The 11,535-nt window shown below is 38.0% G+C and overlaps 1 protein-coding gene across 2 annotated transcripts in view; it reads right to left on the bottom strand.

Moving 5' to 3' along the window:
- Window positions 1-8,403: 8,403 nt before the first annotated feature.
- TUSC3 (tumor suppressor candidate 3) overlaps window positions 8,404-11,535 on the bottom strand; it is a 109,433-nt gene continuing 106,301 nt past the window's right edge. For both annotated transcript variants that reach the window (XM_032686561.1, XM_032686563.1), the window contains one exon: window positions 8,404-8,685. In XM_032686561.1, coding sequence (XP_032542452.1) covers window positions 8,670-8,685 — 16 coding nt within the window. In that variant the 3' untranslated portion in view covers window positions 8,404-8,669. The remainder of the gene's footprint in view (window positions 8,686-11,535) is intronic.

The following is an 11,535-nucleotide window of genomic DNA, read 5'->3' as shown; positions in this document are numbered from 1 at the left end:
AAGAAAGAAAGCTGAAGGAAAGATTGTGAAATTAGGGGGGTTTAAGGTGAAGATAAATTCAATATGGAATACTGGACACCTTGGTTTATAAGCTTTCTTATACTATGCAGCTCTGTTGAAGAGCTCTTAGTGATCAAAATTTTTTTTTTCATTTTTTCATGAAATTTAATTTCATAATAAACAGAGAACCCAGAGGCATTCAAATGTCCCTGAATACATAGGGAAAGAGGTGTAGGTTATTTGGGGTTGCTTTGTGGAAGAAATTTCTGGTGAGGAAGTTAAAAGAAAAATAATTCTGAATGTTAATATCTTAATAGTTCCTGAGTTGTATCAGCTAGTTGGTCTGTTGATGACAACTAATATATCCCTGAAGAGCATGAGTTGAAGCATCTGTGGGTGTTTTTTTACTGGATATGAACAGTAGGATGTGAGTAACCACAGCTTGTCTGTCAAAGAACACTGATATCTTGAGCCTCACTGAGAATATATGGAGATTTCTCCCAGCAAGAGTCTCTGTGGGGACAGAGGTCTTAGGACATTATGATATTTTAATAATTAAGTATGTAGCCATTTAGGACTGATTTTTTACTCTCTTAAGAATTGCCTCACCTGGGAACAGTTTAAAACATGCAAAATGACCTGTTTCTAAAGCTGTGGTGGCTAGATTTTTCAGTGTTATCTGTCTGCCTTAATTACACATGATAGTGGCTTTGTTTACTGCCATCATGCACTGGCACGAATGCTTTCACTGCTTTTATTCTGTGAACTAAAATACAGTCTTTGGATTTGATGTAGTCTGGATGTTTGTGCCTGTGGCTTAGATACTGTTTTTGTGGAACTGGTCTGGAGAAGGAGCTAAAGGCCCAGCAGGAAATCTTCCTTTGAGGAAATTCCCATGAGGCAGCTCTTTCATGAGAGCTGGGTACTGCTGGGTTAAGGTTTTTAACAGATGTGAATACAAGAATGGTGTAGGATGAAATCGTACCATTACTGTTATCAATTTCTTAACTTGAGGCATTTTAAATGCTCATTAAAATTCTCAGAACTTAAAAAGATTCCTAAATAACTGAGTGGTGAGGGTAAGTTTGAGATGAACCTACAATGGCTTCAGGATAGACACAGCATTATAAAGCAATGAACTGTGACTATATCCTGCTCTCCCTGAATGAGAAGTGCTGGAGAAATGCTTAACTCAGCTCTTTCTAAATCTTCTCTGTATTCAAGTTTTTGTCACATTATATGTTAACCGAACATCTTAGGTGCAAGTAATTGCAGTGTTTGCATGAAAAGTACTGTTTGCAAACTTTATTCATTTTTGCAAATATGTACCTGTTACTCTGCTGTGCTTTCAGTCTGTCCTCTGGAAACAAGTCCTCCTGCTAACTGCAGGAAAGTCTCTGGACCGATGTGACACCATACAGCAGAGGCTGAGTTTTAGCTTTGTTTTCTCTTAGGATTTTATAATATGTAAGTTGTGAAAAGGAAAGATCATCTGCTTCGAAGGGCAGGGGGATCAGGCCAGCACAGCCCTCTTCTGAGAGCATCACCTTAGGAGGAGACCAGCAGGGAAACTGGCAAAGAAGAAAGTCCGCCTGGGTCAGGCAATCACTGAACATGCTCTGTGTGAGGGCAGGGAGCTTTGGCCTGGGGCTGGACACCTCTGTGGTTAGAGAGATTCTCTGAGAAAAGTCACAGCACAAGCCAGTCAAGCTCTATGGGTCTGACTTAAAAGTGGTGAGTCAGAGATTCAAGAGGAGAGCCTGAAGAAAACCGGGCATCTGAGCAACAATAAGCTGATGAGGATCTTAACTGTCATACTAGTAGGGCCATTAACTGCCATGGTCCTATCCAAGAGGGAGGTGGGGGAAAGAACTGGTTAAATGCAGCTGAGGAGAGTGAGTAATTATAGAAAAGGAAGGGCTAAAGGCTGTTCAGCACCAGGTACAATTATTCCTAGTTCCAAATACCTTGATTAGGGAGGACTTTTTATTAACACACATAGATGGGCAAATCCAACTCCGGATTGAGGTGTTTTATTACTTGCCATCAGATGTGCTGGTGGTAGATAGTCATCTCGAGGGCAAAAACTGGCTACAACCTTCCTCTAATACTAACAACAACTTCCACTAGCTTTGACCAATGAAAATATTTTCAGATAAATAAGCAGTTCTGTTTATCTTCATTCTGCTAAATGACTCCACTTCTAGTGAAAATATACACTATTACAAAACAAAATAAAATGAAATAGGACTCTAACAGCTCTTTTTTAAACACAATGTAAAGCTTCCTGTTCTCTATTCTTAAACCCGAAGAATGAAACTCCTGCACCGAGTGCTACCAGAGGGGAAAGAAATACTTATGGAAGCCTGTGTGCTACAGCCTAGATAAACTCTTATTTTGCACTGGTTTTGCCTGAAGTGCTCCTCAGTAATGACTTACCTTGAGGCTTTTTTTCTCTCCAGAGTAGGACTCCTGAAGCAAAAATATAACTATTAGAAGACAAAACAAAGCCTTTTTACTTTGGAACTTCTAAGGCTTCTTCATTACTATTTATACTTGTGATGCATTTTAAAATGCAAGGCAAAAAGGCTAAATACAAACCAGAGAAATATTCCTTATTTAATTCAGGTACTTTTAGAGGGTCCAATACAGCCTAATGTTATGGAAGTTACTAATCTCAAATAAAAAATATACAGACCCATGTTAATGCACAATGAAAACATTCCTTGAAAATATGGAAAGATGCTTCTTTTGGGCATCATATACTTACTGTGGTGCAGAAAGAAAGAAATTTGGGGTTGCTTACTCATATTATCTATATCTTGCCTAGTAGCATAGCTAACTGGGGTAAACGGAGATTTAAATTTTTAACATAGGTAACAAAAAATTAAAAACAACACCTGTGAAGCTCTGTTCCTCTGCAAGTACTGTCTTTACATGACAATGTCAGAGAAAGCTAGAGACTTGTTTGACCTAATCTTTCTTTACAGATGATGAGGGTTCAGTTTGCCACGTGACAAAGAACAAACTCTGAACTTGCGTTGCCCTTACCGTAGCATGTATCCACACCTAAGAGGAGAACATACAGTTTTCCTGTTCATAAATGGACTGCATATAGGTGAATGTCTGCTCTTGGATTTGAGATGTTCTAACAAGAAGTTGTTTTTCATCAAGAACTCCTAATGCGGCATTCTTTTGTACGTGTGTGTGTGCATCTGGGAATGAAAAATATGGGGGTGAAAATCCTCTAGGGCAGAAAATATAGGGGACTAAAAAATGTCCAAAGCCTCAATAAGTGTATAAAATCTTTAACTCACATTACAGCACATCCCATTACATTTTTCTCATAGGCAGAAACTACAGGCCATTTTTGTCTTGAATATAGTTATTCAGTACTACCAAACATAGAGAGCAAAATCATACTCAGTTGTTCACATATTACAAAGAATTGGAAACATAACTACAAGAGTTTCTAACTTGGTCTGAGGACATCTTAGATCTTTTAATGATGAGATCCTGACCAGACACCTGCAATCATGTGGAGGTCTGTTCTGGGTCCGTAACAGGACACTGAACCTTCTAAATGTCACTTAATATCAGTATTGAGAAAGTTTTATTTGGCTGTTCTGAAGGGTATGTGGAGTTAAATTTAATTCGAAAGACAAGGATGATTACTTTTTCTTACACTTTCTTTTCAACTTCAGTTGCATGGTTTTGCTCCTGTAAATCTCTATGCTTAGATCCTCAAGTATGGATTTCTTTTATTACAAGTTTGTGGGTGTCCACTGCTGCAAACATGAACTAGTGAAAAATGCCATCAAGCTTTTCAGTACCACACTTCTGCTCATTTAGAATCTGGATACTTTTAAGAGATTCTCCTTATTTATGTCCACTTTCAGGCTTATTTAATTTTCATAGAAACGGTCCCTTTAATGACAACACCTGTTATTCCAATTATATAAACATCTAATTGAAGAACTAACAAAGTGCAGCAAAACAAACATACAAGGTTTCCTCAAAAATAGAGGGATTTGTGTAAAAACTTTGAGGACTTTGATACTGAAAAAGGACACAAATAAGAAACTGCTGGTACACAAGGAAGAAAGAAAATGGAGCTAATGCTTTTGAAGATGCTTGCTAAGGTCTGTAGGGAAACCTCTAAACCTGAGGGTGGGAGGAAGCATATGTGCCACGTAGCATGCAGCAGAGCAAGCACAAAAAAAATGGAGGATTCTGTGTTGCCTGCTGTTTGTAGACTTGAAGTTCTTTTTGCCTACAGCTGTGTGTTTCTCTCTGCTTTGGTTTGTTCTTCAAGTCAAACTCCAACCTGTCCCTATACTACTATGAAGGCTATAGTTAGGGTGATAAATTCATAGCACTGGAAGCAATCACTTATAAAATACAACAGGAACTGCGCTATCAACTCCTTAGAAATGTAACAGGAATTAAAGATTTCTAACCTATGACAAATAGCATTCACTTCATAACAAGTTGTGCATTTGCATCAAAAGAAGACCCTAAGATTTTTGATCCATCATGTGGTGAAAATGCCTTGAATTTTAGTGACACATTTCTGTATATATTTTAAAATGTGATTGTATGTATTCTTGTCACTCAGCACTTGAGATCTAAATATATTACTGCATGTATTAGTGTTCTGCTAATTTTTGTATTTTTTTACCTACAGGGTTTGCCTAACCACATGCCTTGGGATTGGGGTCTTTTGAAATCCTTCTTATCCTCCTGAGCTCTGCCAATACCTGTGTTTGCCTTCTCCTTGATTGCTGGTGCTTTCCAGGCCTGCTTATTTGTGTTGTCAAGAGAATAAAAGTTGCAGTGGATCATACAGCTCTCCTTAATGTCACCTCCCTCCTCCTTCACAGTTCTTAATGAGCTTACAAAATGCCTGAGGAGGTTAGACCAAAAGGCCATCTAGCTCAGTGTTCTGGCTGACTGGAGACAGTAGCTAGAGAGCATGTGGTCTATTTACCTCATAGTCTCTCCAGCATCCAGAATTACTGCATTAAGAACGGTAAACTGCATACTTGCCTCACCTTTAAGGTTTCTTGTGGAACTGTGGCCACGAATTTTCTGACCCTATTCTGAACCTGCTGAATATTGTCTACCTCCTCAACCTCCTGAAAAAGTAATTTCCTTTTAAATAAGCTGCAGGATTGTTCTAGTACTGTAGGATTTAGTGAATGTTTAGTATTTAGCTTATCTAACGTGTTTATAAACTCGTAAGCCACAATCATACTCACTCCTCAGGTTTTTCTTTCTTTTCCAGTTGAAGAGTTCCAGTGTTTTCAGTGTCCCCTCATGAGGGGGAATTCTACCTCCCTGACCAATTCCCAGTGCCTTTTTTCTGTACCTTGAACTGCTGTGTCTTTGAGATGTGTAGATCAGAACTATATGCAGCACTCACTCAATAGGAATCCATGGAGATTTTGTGTAGTTGTAAAGTGTTGTCCTCTGCCTTGTTACCCAAACTCTCTACTAAACATCTTCTACTAAATATTTAGTACCATCTTGTACACGGTACTAAACCTCTTTGGCTGTCAGTGCACACTGACAATTCTGCTAAAATCTGTTCAATTATGACTCTACTGTCTCTTTCCTGAGTTTTAGCTGAACAAGGCATTATTTATTTTCTCTAGATGCACTGATGTTCACCTCCCAAGTTTTTACCCATTCATTAAGTTTTGTAAAGTTTAGTGGACTTTCCTCCCTATCAGCACAGCACCATGAGCTTCTCTGTAAGGCAGGCTGCACTGCATATGCAGTTTCTACACGTCCATAAGGAAGATGTATTAAGGTGGTCACAGCACTAGTCTTCAGGAAATTTCTATTTTTGTCTTTCCTGTCATAAAGAGTGACTATTAAGCCCTATTCTTCTCTTTCTAACTTTTAATTGGTTTTCAAGTCATGAAAAGGACACCTCTCCCAAATTCAGATTAGGTTCTTTAATAAATGCTTGCCAAAGGATTTTTATCCTTGTGCTTTCCTGGCACTATTTTAGCCTTCTACAAGCTTTGTAAACTTAAATGCTCCATTATACAAGTCCTCCATCTTTTTCAGATGCCTGTGTTTATCCTTGCTCTCTTTATTGCAGACTTGACCATCCCATCAGGACTGGAAATTGCTCACTGGTCTGTAGCTCAGTCTTCCCTCTAGATTCTCCTTTTTATAGATGACAGCTGTGTTGGCAATCTGTCAGTCCTCTGATACAGAGGCAATCTGTAATGATAGGTGAAGGCACCTTGCTCAGCAGTTCTGCGACCTCACATCTGATTTCCTTCAGAGGTCTTTGATAAATGCCATTTGGTCCTGAGATCTTACCAGCATCTAACTTACCTATTTAAAACAATTACATAGAATGTGCTAGACCACTTTGACCTAAGTCTTCTGGCCCAGCTGCTGCAGAGAATTTGGCTTCTTTGTCACATTTTTTATCAGTGGGTGCCCCTTAAATCTTTTCACCAACTCTTTCACTAGTTCCCTGCCTGGACCCTTGCTTTTGGTGTATTTTAAGAAGTCTGTGCCACCATGCAACCACCATGAGCATCATCTTCAGATAATTTTTTTTTAAACCTGTTATTTTACTGTTGACCTGTGTGCAGTGTTGTGGTTTTTATTTCAGATTTCACTTTGAGAGTCCTGTCTTGCAACAGCATTTACCCTACTGTGTTGTGTTTCCTGTTATAGAGTAGGCATCCATGAATACCTCTTATGCTAGTACCCATGCACTACTCAAACTGCTGCTTCTGATTTGGCTATCATTTGAGATCTACCAGTTGTTCCAGGAGGCAGTCACATGTCATTGGAACACTTTACCTCATCACAAGATGAAATACTTAAATCGCATTAGGATGAAGTCTTGAGGTCTCTCACTACTACTGCATGTCTGAAACTTGCAGTTTCTCTGCTCTTTCTGACTGCCGTTGTCATCTTGATCAGAGGTCAGCAGCAGAGTTCTAATTATTTTTTAAAATACAGACTTCCAGCGATGGAACCTACTGCTTCTTTTTTACCTATAGGAGGTCCACGCTGTTGCACTCTATGTAATCTTCCCCATATGGCCCCACTCTGTCACCTGCATATCCTGCTGTGCCATCCTTAACTCAGTAGTCTGGTAACAGTGTCCCATGGATTTTTTATTTTTTTTTCCACCAGAGCTTCGAATGCCTGTTATAATAGGGCTGTTGTTCAATATCACACAACTTAATTCTTCCATACATTTCTCAGGTTTCTAGCACTGACTTAAACCTCTTGCAAATTCTGTCCTAGCTTCCCCACATTGGCACATGCCAGTCAACTGGCATCATGGGCAGTCTGATCTGCCTTCCTGGCTAACAGCCTCTGTAAAAGCTGCAATCCCCTTGACAGTCCACATCAGTCTGTGAACCAGGTGTTTTGAGTTTGTCAGTTTTTACCCAGCTTCTATTTTAAATACTGCTCTACAACCTTCCAGCGTTTCCACACCAGCGGTCTTGCTCTGCATTTGTGTAACATATAAGCTGTCCTTCCTGTTTTCTCTTCTCCTAAAATGTTTCCTAGCTCTTAAAATACCAGTATTTCTTTGGAGAAGGAACAGATAAAAGAATTAGATGAAGTGAGTTTTGTAAAGTCTAGTCAATCTTATCCTCATATTTAGAGGTATTCTTATGAACAAAGAGATTCCAACTGCTACTGACAGTGAACTGGTACTTGGAAAAGTATCACTTGGAAAAATACCAGTAGGGAAGAAAAGAAGAAGCAGGACTGAGGTAGAGTATCACATGATGATTCTTGTTTCCTGAGTCACTGAGAATACACTATGCAGGTGTATGCAAAAGGTTTATGAGCAATTCATATAATATGAGATGTGAACAGCTACAAAAATGGCATTTTTAAATGGCATTCTAAATTCCTACATAAGCTTTTCACAAAGCTGTGTGGACACAGAAAACTGGCAATTATGGTAACTCCTGTTCCGATATGCTCGTCTGTACTGCTTCATAAGCATTATTCAGGATAATACCTTCCTCCTGCTGCTACTTCAAAAAATAAGCATGTTGTAGAGAGAGTTGAACTGGCAACGTATGTACTGCATATACTGCTGAGTCAGAAAAAGAAGAAGTTGAGGGTGAAAATATGTAGAATATAATTTTATGTTAATGGCTTAGCATATCAGAGGTGATCAGAGACTCTATATACATACTCGGTTACAAAGCAAAGTGAGGGCAAGGTGCATGTAGTCATGAAAATCATTACAGTTTCCATCATGGTATTTCTCTTAATAGTAGCTGAAAAACTGAGGTGATTTTGTTCACCTCTAAAACACATCTCAAAATCTTATAACAAAATTCAGGTGAAAAATCTTGGTGATGCCCTTTGGATTCAATAAGAAAGACTTAAACAGAAGCCCATTATAATGAAATTTATTTAAAATCTTGAGCACACCATATTCATAACATTTTAGCACTTTCCAATGAGATGTTTATATTTCTATAAATTATGCATTCATTGCATAAAACTGCATTCATTTATCTATCAGCATACTATATAAATTATCACAAAAACAGATGAACCAACAAAAGATTCTTGAATACATGTAACAATCGTGGGCTGATAACAACAGTTATAGCTTATCTTCATGGTAAGCAGCTGTAAATGAATCCCGCTTGAATTCATTTAATTAAGAAGCTGAAAAAAAAGAAAACATGTTTAAATGCTGCAAAATGCATATAAAACATAGCACAATTATTTGAAAATAATAAACAAGGACTTCAAAACATTAATTTGAAAAGTCATTTGACATTCGTGTAATAATCTCTTAAGATTTTATATTCCATTTAGTAATTACTAAAAGCAGGAAAGTTATCAAATAAAACATGAGTGATTGAAACTTAAATTTGCCTATTTAAAAAATTAGAAAGGAAAACACTCTTCAAACATCTGTTCTCTTTAATCAAGTTCTGCATTTGCTCTTACTACTTAAAGTGAGAGAACTCTCCCAGGAAATGTTTCAGGTTTATTTAAAACTTTCTTCCTTTACTGTTGAAGTGGTACCAGAGTGGGAAGGCTACATAGCACTTGGCAAGGCTTTGTAGGGTTGTAGACTCTTAGTATTTTAATACATTAAGAAGTTTCAGATGGCATTGCTGGTTTTTTTACCCCTGGAACAAAACTTTGTATTCCTAAAATGCAGATATGTATTGTGTGTCATACCTTTCTAAGTACTTTACCGAGTACAAACTGGGAGATGGGAACACATTGAGAAAGATTTGTCCATGACTATAGACTAGCTGTACAAACACAAAAGCAATGAACTACTGAACGGAAGTACTGCCTCTAGCTTCACTGGGAAGGTCTTTCAACTCCTTATAGATATGCAATATGTGCTCTAGCATACACATGTAGTAATTTCATCAGTTTTCCATTCATGGCATAATTAATTAATGATTACAAAACAAATACAAGTGCCATAAGCTTAAAAGACTGTATCAGTATAAAGATGTTCGCTGCTGCAAAAAGCTGACAAGCTCATTAGGCAAGACATACAAACCAAGGCAAAACAGATGGCAACTGGCTGGGTGCTGGAGGGTGAAAGGATTAATGAAAGGGAAAAGCCAGCAAGAACAACTGCATGAAGAGATGACTTGTAGGGTGCTGAGTGGAGAAGTAAGAGAATGCTGAGCACATGTGATAACCCAGGTTTAGGATAGATGTGTAAGGCCATGTACAGGAAAGGAAATGAGAAGAGAGAGGACTACTGGTAGGGAAAGAGTTTGGAGGGAAGAGTGGGGAGGACTGAAGATTACAATAATCAGGAAAGTAGAACTGATAGGCTTAAAAGGGGTAAGAGACAACGATATAACTGTAAGGAAATACAAATACAGCATTTTGGATCAACATGCTACTATCTACTGTTCCTTACTTTCTGTCTACAAGGAAACTGCATCTTTAGCAGCTCAGAGACACGATACAGAACGCAGATAAGCAAAACACTGAAAGTTACAGAACAAGCTTAAGAGGCTAGATACACAAAGAAAGAAAAAGCCTAAGGCAGAAAGATGAAATACATCACATTCCATCTGAATATGAGGAAAAACTTCTGTATTTCGAGGATGACAGAGCAATCGAATAGGCTGTCCAGAGATGTTGTGGAGTCTCCTTCTCTAAAGAAACCTGCCTGGATTTGATCTTGCTCAACCTGCTATAGGTGAACCTGCTTTAGCAGAGTGGTTGATCTCCAGGGTTCCCTTCCAACCCCAACCATTCTGTTACTCTGTGATTCTGTGGAAACTACAGAAAGCCAAAACACTGTGAAAAATCATAGAGTAGCCACAAAGATAGAGACAGGGTGTGGGCAGTTTCTGAAAACTCCAGAATAATAAACTGGACAACATGTGTTGGTATAGATCTGCAAAAAGAAAAAAGAAAATGTCTCCTTATCCAAAGGATTGGGAAGTAGAACACGAAAAGCTGGCCAAACTGTGCCATTCCAGACATTAATTAAATGGAAAGGGGAAGAAATTGGTAGGAGTAAATGGTAACACTGTAAGACTTACAGAGAAGACATAAAAGCAAGAAGAGGCATTTTTAATGGTGGTAATCACAGAAGAAAGGTCCTATGAGAAGAGCATCCAAACTGTTTGCCACAGGAAGAAGCACATCCTTCCTAAGAGATCTGTTACAGGTCCAGACACCTGGAATTCAGATCTCCCATTCTTTAAAGAATTAGAAACCAGCACTTGACATAGAGAAGAATGTGGAGGTTTGTGGATAGTCGTGAATTCAGTGTGCTGTTTGATGGTTTAGAGGAACAGAGAAAACCAAGGTTGGCTTTCATTTCAATGGGCAGCTTCTTTGATGAACTGTTTAGCTACATTAAGAGTAGAAGTACCGAAAATGCTAAATATAAGATGCTTTGTTTTGATAACTGTGTATTATTGTTTTCCTGTCTCTTAAAATAATCCCGATTTCTGCCATTTTGAAGAAATAGCCAATTTTGCTGGGCATGATAGACCAGAATGGGAAATCTGGTGTTTATCAGAAGTAGATTTACCAGTTCATAAATTTAAGGTGAATCAATTGAGTTTGCATGAAATCAACATGGAACATCTAAAAAACTGTTAGAAGTGTGCTCATGTTTATTAATAAATTTAATTTTAGATGTCTGCAAAGAATGTTTGTTCTGTGTAGTAATATTTTATCAGTATATTTCCAAGAAACAACTATTCTATTTTATTCACTTGCATTTAATTTCAAGGGCTCCATATTACACAACTGAACTGAAACTAATTTAATTACAATGAGGATAGACAGGTCTTATGTAGTATATATAGTGAATGTGAGGAATGTTCATGTTCTGGGGCACCTTGCAATTTGTCTGTTTTTGTTGCATTGACTGTCCTCTAAACAGTGAATGAATATCTCATGTCTGACTTAATATTTATGGTTTTTTGATGAAAATAAGGCAACTTTTATTTATCATGCTTCCTTGCAGCTTAGTTCATTTTCTCTGCTAGTCAATACTGAATATGTATTTTC

The sequence above is a fragment of the Chiroxiphia lanceolata genome, chromosome 4, assembly GCF_009829145.1.
Source record: "Chiroxiphia lanceolata isolate bChiLan1 chromosome 4, bChiLan1.pri, whole genome shotgun sequence".
In the NCBI taxonomy this organism is placed as follows: Eukaryota; Metazoa; Chordata; class Aves; order Passeriformes; family Pipridae; genus Chiroxiphia; species Chiroxiphia lanceolata.
Note: the sequence above shows the minus strand (reverse complement) of the source record. Positions and strands in the feature narration are given on the sequence as shown.